At 43.5% G+C, this 22,666-nt stretch overlaps 1 protein-coding gene across 1 annotated transcript in view; it reads left to right on the top strand.

The window, feature by feature from the left end:
- The first annotated feature begins 17,920 nt into the window (after window positions 1-17,920).
- GHRHR (growth hormone releasing hormone receptor) overlaps window positions 17,921-22,666 on the top strand; it is a 40,530-nt gene continuing 35,784 nt past the window's right edge. The window contains exon 1 of the mRNA XM_065582397.1: window positions 17,921-18,036. Within this exon, the coding sequence (XP_065438469.1) occupies window positions 17,921-18,036 (116 nt within the window). The remainder of the gene's footprint in view (window positions 18,037-22,666) is intronic.

Here is a 22,666-nt window from a genome sequence, read left to right as displayed (position 1 = left end):
ATGAAGCCATCTGTTTGGCCCTTCTCTCACCTGAGCCAGAGCAGCAGCCAACCTGGGTCTTCTCAAAAGTTTCCCTTGACTTCCCTTTGGAGCTCAGAACCTCTGCTCGTTACTAATCAGTGAAGCGGGCCGCATTTGCCTTTTAAAAATGCTTCACAAACAAGTGAAGAAGACCGAACGAGGTGAGAGAGAGAGAGAGAGAGAGAGGCCCAAGCAACTTTCCAGAATATGAAAATGAATGCAGTGTCCAAACAGTCGATCCTTTCCCCAACCCCGTTCCCCAATTCCAAACAGGGAAAGCAAAGATGCTTCCATTTAGTAAACAGCAGAGACTGAGGAGGAAGGACGTTTCTCTGGCCCGGGTGGCTGGGAGGAGGAAGAAGCTGGATTTTAGAAGTATATGTATTGTTTCAGAGGGTGGTAGGGTTAGGGAATTTTGTGCATCTCAGATTAGTGCGCCCCTTTTGTTTACCCTGCAGCCACTTCTCCATCTCCTGGGTTTATACCTTACCTTTGTGTTTTAAGTTGTATATAAAGACATTTCCTGCCAGGGTAGAGAGCAGAGAGGCAAAGCGCCCATGTGATGTCAAGGCAAATGTTATCTTACTGTGGCAAGACATACGTCAAGCACCGCATTCAGTTTATGATAAGAGTTTAACTTAAACACAGCAAAAGCTGAGTCATGCCAAGCGAAAGCCGAAATATTGTGCTTAGCACAGGCTGTGGTAGCAATGATATCGCAGCCTGTTTCGTACTTCGGGTAACCTAGCTTTCAAGGAACCAGTCTGAGCTAATGGCTAGAAAATGGGACTGGAATAAGGACTCTTGAGTTCCATTTCTGGCTCGGGCACTAATTTCATGTTTCTGTGACCCTGGGCGAGTCACTTAGGCCGACATTGTCCATCCCAGCTATTTAAAGCTAGGCAATATATGAGTAGCTAAATACAAATGACCAATTTTTCAGAGGTGCTGAGTATTCACTGCTCAGACCACTCCAGAATATGGAATCTAAATACCATTAGGTAGCCGAGTTTGAAACTTGCAAGGTGTCAAGTATCAGGGGGTAGCCGTGTTAGTCTGTATCTACAAAAACAACAAGGAGTCTGGTGGCACCTTAAAGTCAGGGAAGCGCTGGAGCATATGCTTTGCTTTTAAGTGTCGGCCTAAGAAAGTTGCCGAGTGCAGACCTCAGCGTGGGATTGAGGAGCATGTAAGAGTCCAATCGTGAGTATGGATGTGGAGGGAAGAAGAAGTGAGGAGTCTGGTGGCATCCGAAGAAGTGAGGTTTTTACTCACGAAAGCTTATGCCCAAATAAATCTGTTTGTCTTTAAGGTGCCACCAGACTCCTTGTTGAGTTTGAAACTGTTGGCGGTAGGGGGGGATTTTCAAAAACACTTACAGGAGGTAGGAGCACAAGGTATTAGGGTTTGTGCTCCTAACTCACTTAGGCACTTTTAAAAATCTCACCCTTATTGTCTCAGCTTCCCCACGTGTGAAAAAGAGCTAATATCTACCTCACTGTGGTACAGCAATTAGAACTTTCAAAGCAACCTCTGCGCAAATGTTGAAGTATTAAAATGGCAATAGTATTGCTCTCCTATATCACAGGAGTGGTATGAGCATTAATTAATTAGTTAATGTTGGTAAAGGACGTATGTGTGTTTTATTCTTATTATTTCAGTGACTGTCGGTGCACAAGAAGGGTTAAGGATGCAGTTTCAATCTTAATTCGGGATCTCATTGCTTTTATGGATTTAAATTAGTTCCCTGATGTAGTCTAGTTTTATCTGTTTACTTAAATTTATTTTTAATCTACAAATTTCCTTTCCTTGTTTTTTTAACGGGGTGTTTTTATCATTATGGGTTGATATTCAGGTCAACATCTTGTGGAAGTTTACAACATCATAAGACACTATGCTTATCCTATTAAAGGGACACTCTTGGGTCACATTTGCCCCAGCTTCAGGTTTCTTTTTTATTTGTTTGTGTTTAAAAGGTTTTTCTGAAGTTAAGACTAATAAACTATTTTTCAACTGCTTTTGTTTTTAAACAGTCCCAGTGGAAACAATTTTAGCTCTTTTCTCCCCCAATAGACAAATCTTCCCGTGTGTTTATAACCCAAATAGCACAGCACCACGCTAGTGGGACGCACTGGTTAGTACATTCGCCAGTGAGCTATACTAGTGTAGGAGAACAAGGGAAACTGGGTTAAAACTGGAGATAAAGAAAAGTGAAACTGACTAGGCTGTTTTCAGTGTCCAAACTGAGAGGAAGGCAAAGGGGAAATAAACATACAAAACAGTGGGATGTAAATGAGATTTTTCAAAGGCACAAGGATAATTTATGTGTGCGATTTCCACTGCAAGTTAGTAGGGGTAGGTGGCCTCACTATCCTTGGTGCTTTTAGAAAAACCTCCCCCCTACATTCAGTACATTTACTCTTAGTAAATCTCAGGATTTATTAGTAACGTTGATGAGGACGTTGTTTCTTTTAAATATGATTTTTAACCTGAGGGACTCCATTTAAGACTGACTTGGCACCAATGTGATCAGAATGGATCTCAGTAGTAAACCCCAGGGGACAAACAGTTGTCCCCCTTTCTTCACAGCTCTTCCCTTTCACTCTCTTATTACTGCGGAGTCACTTCTCGTCTATGACAACTCTTTCTTTCCCCTCCTTCCTCTTGCTGTCTGGGTCCAAGCAGAATGGGCGCCTGGCTCGTAAAGAAATAGCAGTGGACCAGATGCTCAGTTCATCTTGTGCCACATCTAGCACAAGAACAAAGGGGGAGGGGCTTTGCCGTACCTTTGCATTCCATATTCCTAGCCCTGCCAGGGCCTATGGAAACATTAGACCAGTCTTAGACCTGGTCTAAGTCAGGCTGCCCTTGGCCCCATCAAGGCTGAGAACAGCCAGAGCGCAGAGTACCCCAGCCACCACCCTCTCTTCCTTACCCACCCGTGGCACACTCCCTACATCTGAAGGGTGGAGCCCTGGAGCCATTCCAACAGTTCTGTGCTAGATAGGTATCCCCTTACATCAGGAGAGGGGTATCTCCCCAGGGTGCCAGCATTCTGGCTCCTTCATGCTGCTAGAGAATACAGAAATCTGGCCCCACATTTCAGGAAGTTTTAGAGTATTATATAACTCCAACTCAGCCAGAGCAGTAGCTGAGAGGTCATATGACTCACCACTGGCCCAGCAGCATGTAGCAATGCAAGACTGTATATCCTATGGTAGGTGGCCCACAGAACAGTCAGGGATTATTAATTGTTTCCGTTGGGGCAATGCTCACAGAGAGTATGAGCAATGTCATCATGTCCTTTTAGAAATGCTTGAGTGAAAAATTGTGATTTCCCTGCAAAGTAAATAAATCATCGTAAAAAAGGAAAATGTCTTCCACTTCGAGCAAATCTTTCCCCGAGAAGGATCTCAAAGCATTTACAATGTGATTTGCAAGCTATACATGCATCACTCCCTCCACTACTCCTACTTGGTGACTGTTCCATTAGCAACAAGGGACAAGCAGGCAGAGCTGTAGGAAACAGATCTTTACTACGTATGCTGAGAGGCCTGTGTGACATGCTGAACCTCTAGAGTTTTGTAAGCAGTCTTGCTCCAGCCTGCCTATCCAAGCCCCCTGTGTCTTAGGGCTGGCCGAACTTATGCATGCTCAGGCTGTTCCCACAACCCCCCATGAGCTGTGTCACGCTGAACTAGGTCCCTCCTGAAACTTGATTCTCTTTCTTCAGTTCCACTCATCATATTACAGTCACCTCTGGGCATGGAGAGCAACACTACACAGTAGTTTTTGGGGCAGGAAGTGTAGAACAGTTTCATTATTCCAGGGGGAATTGAGACAATGTCATTGCCAGAAATGGGTGAATCAACTTGGAAGGCAGAGCCTGGTCCTCTAGTAACACCTATGGAATCAAGTAAACGAGAAATCTGTTTCTCTGCATAGTTCAATACAAAATGATGCATCTCTGCTGCGACTTTCAGCCATCCCAAATGCTGTTTATTGCCGCTACACAAGGCTGAATACGAACAGCTGAAGTTTCTAAACATGCCATCTGAAAATGTGTTATGCAGTATGTAGATGAGCGGTGGAGTTTTCCGGCCTATTGACTCATACACTAAGAATGTGCAAGGAGAGAACCCGGACTGGCCAAGAGACACACAAGTGCTGCCATATCTATGCCTTATAACACCGACTTCCCAGCAACGGGCAGGATTTCTAAAACCTTTCCCGGCTCTGACAGGGCTTGACTGATGAGGTTCGAAGGCTGCTTTGTTTGTACTTTATTTCTCCCCCTACTAGTTTCTGTCTCCACCCTGGATTGGAATTGCTGTTCTGTAATACACTTGCATGCTAATGTGCTAAGTGGTGAGTGGGACAAGGGGCTTTGCCCCTTTCCACCGCCTTTCCCCATTCCCGATAAGAGAATGAATGAGCAGTTTCGCTGCTTCTCTGCTTCTCCTGTCAGTTTGTCACCTGTTTCCTTTTCCTGTGCTACGTTTCTCAGTGAAGTCCTCATCAGCACAGCTCATGCCTCTCCCCTAGTCTTTGTAAGGAAGAGCACGGCAAGCCCTAAAGGGGGAAACCACAAAGCCGAGATAACGCCCGCAACCTCATTCTCTGCTGAGTCTGGGTCAGTGAGAGAAACACTGTATTTGTCAGTGCCAGGAGTCAAAAGTCTCACTTCTCCTCCTTCAAGACAGAGGGTTTCATCCTCCCAGCCACCCCATTACTCTGGAAGTCCCAAAGTGCTCCGTTCCTCCCTCCAGCCCCTGCATTGCTCCTCCATATGCGGTCTACGTACCCAGGCTTTGCATGGAGGAGTGGCCTTTCACTTTGAGTCTGTCAAGCTGTCTCAAGTGACTCAAGAATGTGAGTACCAACCCCAGGGCAGACCGCCAGTGTCACAGCGTCCATGTTAGAATCTTTACCCCGATCAGAGGACGACAAAGCATAAAAGTAAGCAAGGCCATTATCCCACTTTTCCTTGCTCTTTCTGAAGCACCCAGCCCAGATGCATCTCATCTGTAGGTTTCGATACACCTCAGCTACACCTAGGAAGTACAAGCTCAAATGAGACGTATCTAGTGTATTTTTCCATGCTACTCAAAGCCGCTGTAGTTCAGTACAGACACACTCCTCGTACAGCTCCTGCCTCTCTTAGGCAGAGCTGCATTTAAGAGTTGCATTGTGAGGTATAGTATCAGAGGGGTAGCCGTGTTAGTCTGAATCTGTAAAAAGCAACAGAGGGTCCTGGGGCACCTTTAAGACTAACAGAAGTATTGGGAGCATAAGCTTTCGTGGGTAAGAACCTCACTTCTTCAGATGCAAGTACTTCTGTTAGTCTTAAAGGTGCCACAGGACCCTCTATTGTGAGGTATATGATCTTATTTACTCTGCATCTAAATCTATCAGGTATATTAGCGGTGGAAGTACACAGTGTCTCCTGATACTGGCTTAGGTCTCTGGAAGAGAATAGCATTTAATGTTGGGCACCATATTTCAAGGGACCCTATAAAGCTGCCCTGAAAATGTCTTTGTAAAGCTGGGTGCTTTTTTTTTTTTTTGGTCTGCTCAGATTCTTTAAGGTCTTATGAAGGGATTTGTCAGATTTTAACGCACACCTCCAAACTAATGCCTTTTAAAATAGCTTTATACTTTCTTCTTCTTTGGGGACTATTATCTGTGGGGTGTTCTTTTAAAAAACAACAAACATTGCATTCTGCCTTCAAATAAGACAGACAGAATGGCGAGATTTCAGCAGAGAGTGACTAGCATAAAAGCCTTGGAAAATGAGTTCTATGAGGTGAATCCTAAAAGAACTCCGTGTGTGCATCTGGAGAAAAACTGAGATGGCAATTATCTGGGAATGGTTAAAGATGTTATAAAGGAGACAGGAATCAATTATTCCCTCTCGTTGTTAGAGACAGAATAAGAAGTGGGTTTCCAAGACAGCAGGGAGAAATTACGTTAAATATTAAGGAAAAACTTCATAAGAAAAAATAGGCAATGGAGCTAGCCGCCAAGGGAGGATGTGAATCAGCATCAGAGCAGATATTCAAGGCTAGACAGCCATCCGTTAAAGAATAATGAGGTCAGGCCTGCCACAATGCCAAGAAATGGGTTTAATGACCTAGTTTATGTTTCTTATTATTTTGGCTAGTGTGAGGCCTGAGGAAATGGTAGCCAGAATGATTGGTAACTTAACTTGATAATTATTGGGGTATGCCCTGTGTCTCTGGGGAACCATCTAATAAACCAGGAGCTGCTGATGAGCTACCCAGGTTCAGCAGTTAGCACCATTAGAAGTTCAGTGTTCCTTCAACCTGCTTCTTCACCACTGGAAGCAAGTAGTAGGGAGCTAACATTGGGTAGCGGATGGCAAACGTAACTCATTACCTCTTCTCGATTGCATCCCACACAATTTGGTGATGCTACTAGTAACACTGAATAACGGGGTTAAATGATATGCTGTGGTCACCATTATAGCAGTTGCCACTCAGTGGGTGTCTGAATCAGGACATGTGGCCATATACTTAGAATAGGAAAGACCTGTGAAAAGGGAAAGCACCCAGGCCCAAAGGCTGATATGTGAATTGTATGACTGCTTCAAAGAAAAGCTTTCACAAATACTACTTTAGATGTGCATTTCTTGCCAAGGACATTCTCCTACCTGCCATTTTTTGTCCGCATTACACTATGGTGGCATGTATGGGTTGCAGACTGCCAGCAGGGACTGAGAGATAATACCTTCTTACTCGGGTGCTAGCCCTGGCACTGGCTACAATGGCTTTGGCATAGGGGTGTGCTCAGACAAGAGTGGGCAGGGGGGGAACAGGACTGTACCACAATCTTCTACAAGCCAACATCATCACCAGTGACAGGCTACCATAACTCAGAGCAGCCTCTGGAACATCGAGATTACACTGGGGCCTGTTTGATGCTTGGAGCAACTCAGCGAGCACCCAGGTAGCTTAAAGCTAACATGCCCACCCCACTACCCAGGGCTGTATTTCCTAAAGGGGAAGCTCAGAATCTGACCCCATGGTCTAGACTTAGGGCGCAGTCTTGTACAGGTTTATGATCACTCTTCCCAGTGCTTTCCCAGGGATTCCACTTGCGAGTCATAGTTAGTACAATTGTAACTCTGCAGAATGGGCCTTATCGGCCCAGGTTATGTCTACACTTAAACCACTACAATGGCACAGTTGCAACTGTGCTGCTGTAGTGCTTCAGTGTAGATACTACCTATGCCAATGGGAAGGGTTCGCCCATCCCTGTAGTTCATCCACCTCCCCGAGTGGCGGTAGCTAGGTCAATGAGAGAATTCTTCTGTCAGCCTAGCACTGTCTACACTAGGGGTTAGGTAGGTTTAACTGTCAGTCATGGGTATGGATTACTCACACCCCTGAGCAACTTAGTCGGGTCAACCTAACTTGTTAGTGTAGACCTGGCCTATGTCTATACTTAAAGCTCTACACCAGCACAGCTGTAGTGATTCTGTGTAGACACTGACTACAGTGATGGGAGGGGTTCTCCCATTGCTACAGTTAATCCACCTCTCTGGGAGGCGATAACTAGGTCTACAGAAGAATTCTTCCATTGACCTAGTCCTGTGTACACTGGGGTTAGGTTGGTGTAGCTACATCTCAGGGGTGTGGATTTTTCACATCCCTGAGGGATGTAGCTATACCAATGTAAGTTTCAAGTGTAGACCAACCCTTAGTGTAGTCAGTAGAGAGAGTGGGGAAAAGACCTTTTCCTATGAACATTTTCAATGAGAACAGTTTTCCCCTATTTTGTCAAATTTTTTGAAAGGAAAAAAAAAAAAAACCCAAGAAACAGAACTGACATTTTTTCAGTCTTCAGCAATATGAAAAGTGAACATTTTCACTGTAAAACTGAATATTGTTGGTTTTGAACTAAAAATATTAATTAAAGATTCAATTTTCAGTTGTCAAAAAGAGAGAAAAAGTGTTTTGTTTTGTTTTACAAACCCCCAACTTTTTTGATATAAGCAGAGATTGTCTTCCAAAATTTCGGTTTAATAAAAAGGCCATTTTCTCGTGAATAAGTGTTTCCATGGAAATTTTTTGACCAGCTGTTATGGTCAGCAGTAGATTCCATGACTGTTTACTCCAGACCATAACTTAGTGGTACCCTCTGCAATAACAGTAGGTGATCAGGCTTAGATTTACCAAAGTACCAATGGAAGTTAGGAGCCTAAATACCTTTGTTAGGGTGACCAGACAGCAAATGTGAAAAATCGGGACTTGGATGGGGGGTAATAGGAGCCTATATAAGAAAAAGTCCCAAATATCAGGACTGTCCCTATAAAATCAGGACATCTGGTCACCCTAACCTTTGTGGATCTGGGCCTTGCATATTATCATAACCCAAGGGCAATGATATAAGCATTCTGAGGAGAGTTGAGTAGATAAATGATTCTTGAGTTCAGTGACCAAACTGAAAAATAAAATTTAAAAAGTTAGTTTTGAGTTGACCCAGAATGGAATTTTTTTGTTTTTTTCTCATTAAAAATAAAAAATTGGAGAAAAAAATGTTTGGGGGTTTTACAAAAAGTTTTGTTCGACTTGAAATTAATATTTTTTTTTAGTTTCTCTTTGGTTTTGGATTTTGCTTGTACATTTGTTTGTTTTTTATTTACATCTAGCTAAATTTCCAGATGAAACATCATTTCCAAAGGAAAGGTCAGGATGTTTAATTTAGAAAATGAAACATTTCGGCTCCTCCTCCCAAAAGCTATTTGCTGAATTCGCCATGAATTTGTGAACGCTTTCAGCCAGCTTCAAAACTGAATTTTTTCAGCAAATAAACTATTCATCCGAAAAATGTTGCCTCATTCTAATCCTGAGCGAGGTCTCTGGTCTTTCCAGAGAAAAATAGGCCGCTTAGCATTTAGAAAGAAATAACAAACATTTTGTAAAAGAGCAGGTCATTCTTTTCAGACTAGGTTCAGTTGCTAAAATGTCTTCCTAGAAAATAGAAATAACAACCTTTAGTGGTTATTAGGGGTTTGGTAATGAAATTCCTGTCCGCCTGCTTAATTAAAAGCAAATGTTCTTTCTGTAGTGCTTTCCACATACAGTGCGATGAGGACAGTAACAATTTATTAAAATATTGTAGAGGAAATAATATCTAACTAATGGCCTATGTGGTGAGGATATGAAGATGACTAACAACTGGTTTTTATTAGGAACATCCTGCTGAAATAAGTGATTATACATATTATATGTGACTTTGTTATTTATTGGGCTATTTTGTATTCAGCTTTAGCCAAATGCCACTGACCAATTTTCAGTACTGAGCTGAATACTACAATTAAGCATTCGATACTTACCATCTTTACTCCAGTGCTTTGGTACCAACATTAGACCAACCCCCTAAGCTGAGAGAATTAAAAAAAATATCTATCTTGAGCTCATGAGAAAGTTCTCCTATTACCTGTTAATTTACTGTATTTATTCATATATTAATAACACACATAAAGAAGAAACGTTGATCCATGTAAGATAATCAGAGGAAGAAATAAGGATGGGAAAGAATAGCTTGATGTGAATAAGCAGACAGAGGTATCATTATCTGGAAAATAATATTTACTATCTTGTAATAGGTTGCTTTTCCTACCGTAGTGCCCCCCTGGCATCAAGTCATAGCATTGCAGGAAACTTTGCCTATTCTACCCCCTTCTGGCCACTGCCACGGCTCTGTGATGGGCTGTGTCTGTCCAAGTCTTCCGTGTCCTCACCCTCTGACCAGGTCACCTCATAAGTTCAGCCCCCTTCCAGGGTAACAAAAGATCTGACTGTAAGTCCAAACAAACCCAAACTACTAATTCTTCTGACCCTCACAGGCTCCACTGAAGTTCTCTGCTGCTTGGCCCCTTCTCGGAGCTCTTATGTTGCTTCCTCCCAGCAGGGTTTCTCCCATTGCTGCCCCTCCCTGGGTACTCAGGCAGCTTCCCTCAGGGATTTCCCTGTTCTTTGCAGACTCTGTATCAGGGCTCCCCCACAGAACCAACTCTGCTCCCTGTGATGTTTCCAGCCTGAGTTCCCCACCTTTGCACCTCTATTCTGGGTCTCCTCCCCACTCTGTGTTCAGCGCTGTTTAAATAATCATCTCTCTGATTCCCCACAGCTGGGGTCAATCTCCATCATAGTCAGTTGAGGGGTAGCTGTCTGGTCACAGGTAAGGCTGAGCCCATCTTATCTTAAAGGGCCAGCCAGCCTGTGACATATGTCTAATAGACTTTTCATCTCCAAAATGATAGGAAAACCTTTATTATTCCCATTGTGTATGAGGAGGTTGAGGCACAGAGACAGTATATGAATTTGCTCAGTGCCACAGTTAGAGTCAATGTCAGAGTTGTGTTAAGAAGTTGGGAGATCCTGGCTTCCAATCCTGTGCCTGGACCAATAAGCAAACACAGGAACGTGAAAGGTGGCATTATCATGGCCAAAAACCATGTCTCTCCTCCTTTCTTAAAATATTACAAGGCAGGGTCTCCAGGAGTAGAATTTTCCCTAGAGTAACACTCATTACAAAATCCTTGTGCAATGTGAATCCCATTGTGGACCATACAGAATGAACAGGGGTTTATAGCAGAACAAGAGAGAAGGAACAAATTGAACATGAAACCGGTATCTAAAGACTATTCTGGGATAAGCACACAAAGATCTGTTTCTTATTAATTCTGTCATCGTAATTTATGCTGATTAGTATCTTACTCTGTAAATAGCCCCATTAATTTCATAGGGTGGCCCTATGTTGCGCTTGTATCTCCCTTCATTGTTTATTATTATTTACTCATAGCGCTAGGTGCTGTACAAACATAGAACAAAATGACAGTCCTTGCCCCAAAGAGGCTACAATCTAAGGCCTGGTCTACACTGGAGGGGGGGGGGGGGAATCGATCTAAATTATGCAACTTCAGCTACGTAAATAACTGAATAGCTGAAGTCAACGTACTTAGATCTACTCACGCAGTTTCTTCACTGCGGTGAGTCGACTGCTGCCGCTCCCCCCCATCGGGACCGTCCCGAAATTTAGGCGTTTGTCCCAATATTTCGCAGTACTCCTTTTTTTTTTTTTGCTCTGTCGTCGACCCCTCCCACCCATGTATCCCGATATTTTCTTCCTCTCATCTGGTCACCCTAGCCTCTCGCGGCGGTGGAGTACAGAAGTTCACGTAAGAGCATCGGGGGTCGATTTATCATGTCTAGACTAGACGCGATAAATCAACCCCCGCTGGATTGGTCACTGCCCACCGATACGGCAGGTAGTATAGACATACCCTAAGTATAAGACAAGATGGATACATACAGACAGATGGGAGAGTACAAGGAAACAATGAGACAGTATTGGTCAGCATGGTAGGCAATGGTCTTGGTACACCAGAGGTCTAACCATTGTCGATTTTTCACCAAACGAGTCACAATGTCTGTGTCTTCCACAAGGTTTGGGCACTAGGCCCCAGCTTCTCACAAATGGCCTCTATGCTCATCATTCTCTTTCCTTGCTAGTTTTGCAGAGCACATCCTAACTGGGTAACCCCGGCAGTCTGGAGCTGCAGATTAACACTGCCTGCTTGCTGGTTTATGCTGGAGGGCACACCCAGCAGCTTGACTGACCTGCCAGAGAGGCCCCAAGTGAGGCTCAGGAGAGGCACCGTGTGATCAGACAGAGAGAGAAGAGAGAGACGTAGGGGAAGGAGTGCTTGTTCTCAGCCACATGGAGAGGAAACCATTTTCTGACTCTCCAGGTCAGAGAGCCTGAAGCTGACCTGGAGCTCCCGCTCTGCTCCAGAAAGCCTGAGAGCCCTCCACTGCACTGAAAGCCTGAGGTCGGCCCTGGCTTGATTTGCCTGGGATACCAGCCCATTGATTAGCCCACAGCACAGATAGCGACACCAGCCTATCCATCAAACCCCAGCCATGCTGCCCAACTGTGGGGACTTTGGGAAGGGCTGCGGGGCGGGGTGTTTTCTTGTTATATTGCTGTTGTGGGGTTTTCGTGTGGTGTTGTAGTGCAGGATGGGGATCCATTTAGTCACCGTCCCTAAGTCTGTCCCCTGTTCCCCTCCCCTTCCATCGTTATCCATGTGTCCTGTTCCAGGAAGTAAATGGTTGCTATCTTATGTGGTTTTGGTTTAATATATTAGTTAATTTATCCTAGAGGTCATTGCTATTACTTCATCTGGCCAATGGATGGAGGCACCAGTTATTACAAACCCAAGGCCCATTGGTCCCAAGGGCAGGAGGCGGGGGAGTCAAAGACTTCTGAGGAAGGAAGAAACAGGGACTTCACCATCTTTAGGGGGCTGGGACCCCCCTTCCTGAACCTCAAGCAGGAATGGAGTTTCTCTTTCTCCCGCTCTGCCACAGGACCCAGACTGAGTACAGCCAGCAGATATGTGGCATGATCACACACTTAGTTCTATCAAAGGGCTGTATCTGGCAATTGCAAGATGATTACAAGCAGTTGATTAAATCAGGATTGAAAAAGTAGACTTTCTGGGCCCTGCAATATTAAATCCCCTGTGATTTTCTGGTATATTGTGCAGCAGGGAAGTGTAATCTCAATTCTTTTATTAGAAACAATTTTTCTGGTTGTTTGGCCAATTAAAAAAAATAGGGATAGAAGATTTCCCTGGTTAAAAAACTAACTCTCTGTTGTTTTTTTTACTGGTTCCAGGCCATGTGGTGTACTGAAAATGGTGTTAAAATTGTAAGCTATCACTTTCAATTGTCAGGGGGGTCTCCTGGTCCTACTTGCAGGCTGAGGGGCTCTGTAAGGCAACATGAATATCTGTGCCTTCCGTCTGCAGAGAACCAGCCTAGAGTACAGTGAGTTGAGTTGTGGCTCTGTGTTTTAGGGAGCAGCCTGCTTTGTCTCTCTGTTTTGGGGTGTTATCATTCTGAGTCCAAAGAAACAAAGTAGTGTTATGCTGCAACCTTCCAGAAAGAGTCTTTTATGTTTTTATCTAACTTCTCTGTGCGGGTGCCACGGACATCATCGATGACAACTAGCTTCTGGAACAGAACAATCATACTATTGGCCTACTGGGTACTCCATGTATAATCAAGAGAGATCAATTGATGATTGCAAAGATTAGTTGAAGGATTCCATAGAGCACAGTAGAATTTCCAGTAGGATCCATATGAGACTTGCTGTTTTTGAGAGCATTTTTATTCATTTTTTTTCTAGTTCACTTGAAAATTGTTTAGATGAAAATCTTTCTGGCTGATGTTAGTTCTCATAGCACCTTGGACCATTGTTCAATCCAGTGATCATAACGGATGCTTCAGAGAATGGCAGTCGCTTTTCCCTTTCTCCACCTCTATAATGAACCTATTAGAGATGATCAAGGAATTATTTTTTTTTCTGCACCGTTTAATATTTCAACAAAAAGGAAAAAAAATCAGTTTCATCATTTTTTTTTGTCAATGTTTTTCTAGCAGTTGTAAAAAAAACCCCTTGAAAGCTGATTTTTTGTTTGGTATTGTTTTCAGCATCTGGAAACCAAAACTGTTTTCAGGAGCTGAAACCCAAAATGTTCAATTTAAAACAAAAACATTTCGGTTTTCTGTTCTGGAAACAGTTTTTTTGCTTTTGACGAGAACCTGACATTTTTCAGTGAAAAGATTTTTTTACCCCACAAAAATTGCCATTAGCTCGAAACGCCATTTTCCATTAAAGAAACATATTTGATGGAAAATTTTTGACCTATACTTATGTAAATGTGTGATGTTATACTTAGCGTGGGGAGTGTGCCTATGCTGATATGCTCATGAGAGACTCTGTAAGATACCCTTCAGTAGGAAAAGCTTCTCATTACCCCATTAATATGAAAATTAACAACCCTGTCATTGAATTTCAGCTTGGGCTATTTATAATATGTACGGAAGGGGAACATTTTTACATATATATAAGCAAATCAAGTCAAATTGTTATTGATTTAGCCTTTGGCCATGTTAAACATGAATGAAATAAATGCACACGATACACCCAGTTAAACGTACACAAGCTACCATTTAGAAAGCTAACTAGGCTATTAGAATTATTCATATATACAACACACACCAGTTCATGCAGTCCTGTTTCTGCATGCACATCGTTCCTTTACGATTTCTTTGAAGGAAAGTACTGAGACACCAGTGTGCTTTCTGAAAACTTCACCTGGAAGTCCCATCAGCCTTTGCAACATCAGGCCTTCTCTATATTAGAAAACCTGCCCCAAACAGAATTGTTCTTGGTACGCTGGTACAAACTCCCAATATAAATGCACTTACACAGATTTAGTTTAATAGGTTTAAACATGACTGAATGCTTTTCACTAAGTGTTTCCTTGAAGCAATTCTCATTGCTGCTCATTAAAATCCATCTGCCCATTTCATATACAATGTAATTAAAATCATTTCCAACAATTACACTGTCTGTATGTTGCTAGGCAAAAATATCTACCAGAATACAATTTGACTGTGTTGTGCTTTTCAGTCAGCAAGTGTTAGTCAAAATGGCCAAACTGTTAGTACAATTCTGTAATTGCCATTCTGTTATCATAGCGACATAAATATCACAATGTATAACTTTTCTGTATTGATGTAAATTCATATTTTAAACACTCCCGCTTTTCTTATAAACTGGACATTTGATTACCTCTTGTAGTCCAAAAAAGTTATGCGTGACCCTCAAACTTCCTCCCAGACCCTCACTCCAAAACTGCATCTTTTAAATCAGTGGCTCTCAACCTTTCCAGACTAATGTACCCCGTGCAGGAGTCTGATTTGTCTTGAGTACCTCAAGTTTCATCTCACTTAAAAACTACTTGCTTGCAAAATCAGACATAAAAAAACAGAAGTGTCAGAGCACACTATTATTGAAAAAATTGCTTACTGTCTCATTTTTGCCATGTAATTATAAAATAAATCAATTGGGATGTAAATATTGTACTTACATTTCAGTGTATAGTATATAGAACAATATAAACAAGTCATTGTCTGTATGAAATTTTAGTTTGTACTGACTTGGCTAGTGCTTTTTATGTAGCCTGTTGTAAAATTAGGCAAATCTCTAGATGAGTTGATGTACCCCCTGGAAGACCTCTGAGTACCCCCAGGGGTATAAATTAAATAAATAAATTAATGGAGATATCCCATCTCCTAGAACTGGAAGGGACCTTGAATCCAGCCCCCTGCCTTCACTAGCAGGGCCAAGTACTGATTTTGCCCCAGTTCCCTAAGTGGCCCCCTCAATGATTGAACTCACAACCCTGGGTTTAGCAGGCCAATGCTCAAACCACTGAGCTATCCCTCCCCCCCTGAGCTATCCTCTCCCAGGGTATGTGTATCCCTAGTTGAGAACCACGGTTTCAAATAACTGTTCTGCTGGTGAAAGGCTCCGGGTTAGCAGCTCTGAGGCTGAAATCTTCAATTGATCCCCCAACATGAATATTCCTGGTAATACAAGCTTCTCTGTGCTGTCCTGCTCATGGTTCTCAACCCTGATCTAGATGGACCACGCAAGAAGTCACTCCAGATTACATTCCCACTCAACTCTTGGTCTCTCTGATCAGACTATCAAGTACCAAGAGATAGTGCTAGTACCTGGTCTGGGTGTGGTACAGGTCCCCTTCTGAGCCCAATCCACAGAGGATATGAGTCTGTTATAGCATCAGGTAGACAGCTTTAGCTCAGGCTATCACCGTTCATGCTTTTAGTTATGGAGGTTCCCAATTCAATCCTGGGACATCAGTAGGAGTAGGGATCACGGTTGTTTTGATGATGAAACGTCAAGGGTAGAAACACCTGTTTTAGGCCATAGGAAAATTAGGATTCTGCCAGCTTTCCAGTGTTATGAGACAATTAATTATTATTATTATTTCTATATAGATAATGCCCAAAGACTACAAACAGGATGCTCAATTTCATCCGTTTTAAGGCTAGAAGGGACCATTAGATCATCTAGTCTGACCTCCTTTATAACACAGGCAGAGAACTCGAGAAATGCCACCAGTGCCTGACACCCCTGCAAAGACAAGGAATTGATTAGCTGAGATATGCCCAGATGATGCTAACAGGTGATCCACAGACCCTGCTGCAGAGGAAGGCAAAACACAAAACAAAACAAACAAAAACCACCCCAAGTTCCCTGATGATCTAATTTTGGGGAAAATCCCTTCCCATCCCCAAATCGGCTGATCAGTTTCACCCTGACTATGTGAGCAAGACATACCAGCCAAACATCTAAGAAAGAGGGTTTTCCTCACCACCTCAGGACACCACTCCACCCTGATCTGTGGGGGGGACCAGTATGATCATCTAGTCTGACCTCCCGCGTGATGCAGGCCACAAAAGCTGACCCACCCCCTTCCCTGGACTCAGCTGTTGAAGTCCCCAAATCCTGTGATTTAAGGACTTCAAGTCGCAGAGAATCCTCCAGCTAGCGACCCCTGCCCCATGCTGCGGAGGAAGGCGAAAAACCTCCAGGGCCTCTGCCAATCTACCCTGGAGGAAAATTCCTTCCCGACCCCAAATATGGCGATCAGTAGAACCCCGAGCATGCGGGCAAGATTCTCCAGCCAGACCCTCTTTGACCATTGATACTATTTACCCGCGATGGCACGCTGTTGATTGATTGACTAAAATCACGTTATCCCATCAAACCATTCCCTCCATAAACTTATCAAGCTTAATCTTAAAGCCAGAGAGGTCTTTCGCCCCCACTGTTTCCCTCGGAAGGCTGTTCCAAAATTTCACCCCTCTGATGGTTAGAAACCTTCTTCTAATTTCAAGCCTAAACTTCCCCACCGCCAGTTTATATCCATTCGTTCTCGTGTCCACATTAGTACTGGAGCAGCAGAGGAACCAGGAGGCAGACCATGATTCTCCAGGTCAGAGTCGGCTTCCTAGGCTGCTCCCGGCACAGTGCAACTATGCACTAGTCCTTAGGGCTAGTCTGGCTAGCCATAAGGTGCAGGGTGAGAAATAGTGCAGGCGTGGCGAGAGGAGAGGGAGCAGCGGTAGCACAGGGAGAGATGGTGGAGAGGTGATGGTACAGTGGAAGGTGGTACAGGGAGAGGACCTGGCAGCATTTCCCCCAAGCGACTGACAACAGTCCTGCCTGAGTGTACTCCTGGATGTTGGAACTTTGCTAAGCAATGGCAATGACCCATGAGCAGGGGGCAGGGAGGAGGGCATTTATCTGGACATTCACACTAGCTGGTGGGGAGACTGAGGCAAAGGACTACAGCCAGAGTTACTGGGGTATTCGTATTGTTGATTTCTTGTTGCTGTATTTTCCTAAATGAATGCTGTGTTTCCTTCCTTTCCCCATCCCCAGTAAAGTTTCCAGTTTTATCCAGACGCAGGGCTTGCGAGCAGGGAAGTATTGCTCTTAGGGCAGGGAGGGCATTTAGGTTTTTCTCACGTTTCTGGGGGAGGGGAGGGGGCGCCTAGAGCCAGTGGGTTTTGTAAACTTAGAAAGGAACCCCTCAATATTAGAACCCATCCCTTTTTGTTGGCAGAAGGGACCACACAGAAATGGCTCTAGGAGAAGCAGGCAAGGCTGGTGGAGTGGAGGAGGCCAGGAATGGTGGTAATAGACAAGAGCAGACAGGTAGGAGAGACAGAACTGTGAAGGGCCCTGACAGGAGTTCATTTTCACCTCTGGCACATAATGAGATCTTTACCATCACAATCTTTACAGTCAGCTTGCTTTGTCCGATGGCAGGCCTGACCTCACTTTAGCAGCCAATATCTCACAAACTGATAGCGTGAGTGGCTAGGGCTTGCTGAAGCAGCTCTCACAAAAAGCCGCAACTGAAATCTTTACAGAACTGAAGTGGCCGACTTCCAGCTTCGGAGAAAGTCTGAGGAATATGCAGATTTCTTCCACTAGGAATCTGCTCTTTCCTTCTTCATCTCTGCCATCTTCTAAGCAATCTGCCATGTCTAGATACAACTTGGCAGACCGAATGCATGTGCAAAAGCAATAGTAAGTTGTTGATCACTGGTTGTGTAACAACAATTGTAAAGAAAATGTACTAGTTACTGATTTGGCACAGTGGGCAGCCTACTCAGGGGAGGGTCAGGAAAGGGAGAGCCAGGATAGGGTAATTCAAAACCGAGATGCAGTAGTAGAGCTATGGGGTGAAGTGGTAAGCTGTTCATGCCTGGGGTATTTTGATTCTTCTACTGTTCATCTCAGATAAAACCAATAAGATCAGAGGCACGCACAGTGGGAGGAACCGGGGGGTTTCTTTGAAAACTGCAAAATAATATTTTAGACAAAAACTTATCAGGCTGGCTCTGATTTTATTTGAACCAGTCCACCTCTCCTTAATTACAAACAGCTGAAAGGTCACATAAAACGTTGACAACAGACTAGACTTCATTTGAAGAAAATGTCCATGCTGCAGAGAACCACAAAAAAGGCCAGTTAAGCTAAACAGGGGAAGATGGACCAGGACTTTCAAAAGTGACTAATGACCATGGATGCTTCAGTTTTGGGGTTTCCAACCTGAGACACCTTCAAGGGGGCTGATCTTCAGCAAGTGCTCAGCTCCCATCCTCTGGAAATCAGGGCCCTCTAAGGTATGTCAAGGCGGACACTCAAATATTGGGGCAACCAAAATCCACTTTTGAAAACCTTGACCAATTTTTGGTTAGGTATGCATTAAATACACAGACAGATCATAGAATATCAGGGACCTCAGGAGGTTATCTAGTCCAAACCCCTGCTCAAAACAGGACCAATCCCCAGACAGATTTTTGCCCCAGATCCCTAAATGGCCCCCTCAAGGATTGAACTCACAACCCTGGGTTTAGGGGACGGGCCAATATGCAAACCACTGTGCTATCCTTCCCCTTGTACCACCTAGATGCATATATACTCACAGTGGGTAAATGAATATATGCATCTAGGTGGCATGAGGGGAAGGATAGCAGGGTGATCAATGAAATGGTGCAGCGGGCCCTGGATTGAATCGACATGGCTATGACCCCTGGACCAAATGAGGTACATCCTAAGGTACTATGTGAATTAACCCTGATAAGGACTGGCATATTGTAGACCTCCCAAATGGATGCTTGGCAAAATGCACTTAATTAATATTGTATCTCTCTGTAGAGAGAGGCTGAAAGCGCATATATGATGGTGCACTGTGACATAAAGGATTTATTTGGCATGAAATTGGGATGACTGCACGGGTCATGAGTGGTATTTACAGGAATTACAAGGACTATAAGGAAGCAACGTAAAATATCAGAAAGCTGGTAAATCTCCCTGTTCTAATTCACTATTGGAAATGCTCTGATTAGTGCAAATACTGCGTTTATTTAGTTCCACATGTTTATTTAGTTATTTGAGGTAATCAGCAAACGTTAATGGCTGCTTATAGGTTAGCTGTGTATTTTACAGCAGCAGTGTGGCCTAGAGGCTTGAGTGCTAGACTGAGACTCAGGAGACCCAATTTCTATTCCTGGTTCTGCCATTGGCCTACTGGATGACTTTGGGCAAGTCGTATCACTGCGCTGTGCCTCAGTTTCCCCATCTGTAAAATGAAGATCATATTTACTTCCTTTGTAAAGTACTGTCAGGTCTATGCCTGAAAAGAGCTATATATATAGGCAGCCGAAATAGCAATACCTGTACTTCAGGTTCCCTGACACTTTCCATTATAAGACCTTGTTTTTAGTTTCATTCAACTTTGCCAAACTTTAATCATTTGGGCTGAAATTTTCTATGCTCTCCATCTGCCTCGGACTGAGTAGTTTTGGGAAATTCCATCTAAAATGGTTCAGTAATTTCTGATAATAAGATTAGAAAAAATATGTTGTTTTGCCTATGTTAAAAAAATGTACAAATATTTTGTTGAGATGCCCTAGTGCCTGCATGGTTTGGCGCAGGGACTTAAAATTTGGCCGGAAGATTGATTTGCTTTCAGGGATGTGCCTTTGTTGTCTCCATGAAAATTTGCACAAATTACACCAAGATATAAGCCACCGGAAAAAAAAAATCTTAGTTCACATATGCTGGCTAGAGAGTTGGAGTTTGGCAGCTAAATTCTCCAAAGATTCCATCTGGACTGAGCATGCTCCATCCCCTCAGAGTTCCTACATGCCAACTGGAATGTATATGCAGGGCCGCCCAGGGGGGAGGGGGGTAAGTGGGACAATTTGCCCCAGGTCCCGCAGGGGCCCCCACGAGAGTTTTCAGGAGCCCTTCTGTGCTGCTGGTGGCTGTTGTAGCATCAGGCACCAGATCTGAGGACAGGAAGACTAGCTGTCCTGTGCTTTCAGTGCTCCCCATCTAGGAAGCTGGAGGGGAAGGAGGAGCGACAGATGGGAGCAGGGAAGGGGGAAGATATTCAGGGCAGGGGGAGAGGGACTGGGGAGTGGGAGGGACAGTGGCAGGAGCTGGGGGAGCAGGGAAAGCACAGGACGAGCAGGGAGGGGGCAGGGGTTGGAAAGGGAGAAGGGGACAGGCAGAAGCTGTGGGGACAACAGCACAGGCCAAGTTAATTCAGGCATTTCCTATCTTGTGAGTGCTTGACTTTGCAACCTTAATGTTCTTTTCATATAGATTGTTGGGATGTAATATATAAATACACTCACATGCAAGTTTTCATGTATACACACACCCCTGGGTCTGAAGTTGGCCTTCAGCTGCATGCACAATGTGCATTCAAACACCAGGAGTTGTGTATATGTGCAGAATTCGGCCACACATTTAAAAAATGTAATATTATGTGTTTATCTACACACACACACACACACACACACTGTTTGAAACGGGAATAAGATGCACATTTGTTAGAATGAATGAATATTAACCATCACCATGTTTAAAGGGTTTGTCTCATACATATTTTGTTGCGTTAAATGCAACGTGATCAATGGTAATAGATCTATTAATGCCTACTAAACGCCTATTGTATTACAGAGGCAGAAAGAGGGGTCTCTCTCCAGAAGGGAGTGCTCACACCGTCTATCCTTTGCAATCTCAGAACATACTGCAAGGTCAAAAAAGGTGGAAAGCGTGTCACTCACAGCCTCGTCAATCACAGCCGAGAGAGTTGTTAATATTTAGTTTCCTCCTCATTTTACTGTTACGTCACTCCTGGGCAAAAAGATAAATGCTTCAGATCAGCAACTGATAGGAGAGGAGGAAGAGGAAAGGAAGGTAAAAGGTGCTCATGGAGGCTGAGGAAGTGGAGTATGACACCACTTGCTTCGGAACATGAACCCCCGTGCTTTGTACCGTTGTGCCTTTTACTCCCTGAGTCTTGCAGCTTTTGTAAGTAACTGTGTTAAACAGGTTTTCCATCATTGTTTTCCCTAAGCAGTCAGTTTAACGTTGGAACAGATGGTCAGATACGGCTCGTTTCATTGCAGGAGCATCTTTTTCTTTTTTGGGCTTCGCTTCATATTAAACTGTGGAAGATGCTCTGAAAGGTGCAAACTGTAGCAGAAGGAACACACGCATAAGCTGTAGCTGTGTGCCCTTGCATTTCACTGCCTCGTTACTGCACGTTTATTATTACTGCACTTCCATGAAAGAGAAACAGCATCGTTAACAGCGCATGTTACTTTATACAGAAGTGCTAAAAGAGAGGATGACAAATGCAAGGGGAAGGGAATCAAGAAGATACTGTAAAGCCTCTGAATTTAGATATTGTTGCTTAGCCTTTGGCATATCCAACATTAGTAGAAGTTGACATTTCACTTGCTTCTTTGGTAACATTTAAGATAACATAGAATGTGAACTGTGTAGACAATAACAAATTAATTGAATCAACTGTGGCTGCATCTGCATATGCCAGCGTTCGATTTGGCTCCATAAGTTCATCTATGTAAAAAGAAACTACCTATCATGCTGGCGTTTTGCTTCAGCCAATTGCTTATGAGCGAGGTTGCCTGATTGTACCTGAGAAGCTCTGTGCGATTGTTTACTTAAATTATGTTGTTGATGAATTCATTTTATGGTTGAATCCTTTCGTTTCTTTCGAGCAGTGTTTCTCAGTCTTTTAAGGTTAGTGACCCCTTATTTCAAATCCAAAAAAATTGCGACTTTCTCACGTTTCCAATACAAGTAAGAATTTAAAATGTATCAGTTATAACAATCAACCTATATAGTGTGTGTGTGTGTGTGTGTGTGTGTGTGTGTGTGTGTATGAGAGGTTGAAAGAGAAAAGTTGATCTTGAGGGTCAAATGTGTGCAAGGAATGAGGAGTGAGATTTTTGTTGCTTTAGACTGTAATAAAATGTTCAATGCCTTTCATCACCCTGGGATGGGGGTTGCAACCCACGCTTTGAGAAACACAGTATTACAGTATTGTTTTGTGTGGGCTGCACAGGATCTTCTTTTTGTGTGTGGAAAGAGAAACAACACCGTGATGTGGAATAATTGGGACCATATACTTTATCTGTCTGCACCTGTCGTTCTCTCTGCTGGTACCGTGTAACAAACTCTACTTTGCAGTGGCACTCTATGTGGAGTGAAGAACCATTCCTCATGAACAGGGTATCTGAATCTAGTCCTTAGTGGTTAACCATACTCAGCATTAAAGGACATCAGAAAGATCTGGGTGTTACAGTGCTTTCTTCTGAGCTAGATTCTGCCA

The sequence above is a fragment of the Chrysemys picta genome, chromosome 2 (assembly GCF_011386835.1).
Source record: "Chrysemys picta bellii isolate R12L10 chromosome 2, ASM1138683v2, whole genome shotgun sequence".
Taxonomy (NCBI): Eukaryota; Metazoa; Chordata; order Testudines; family Emydidae; genus Chrysemys; species Chrysemys picta.
Note: the sequence above shows the minus strand (reverse complement) of the source record. Positions and strands in the feature narration are given on the sequence as shown.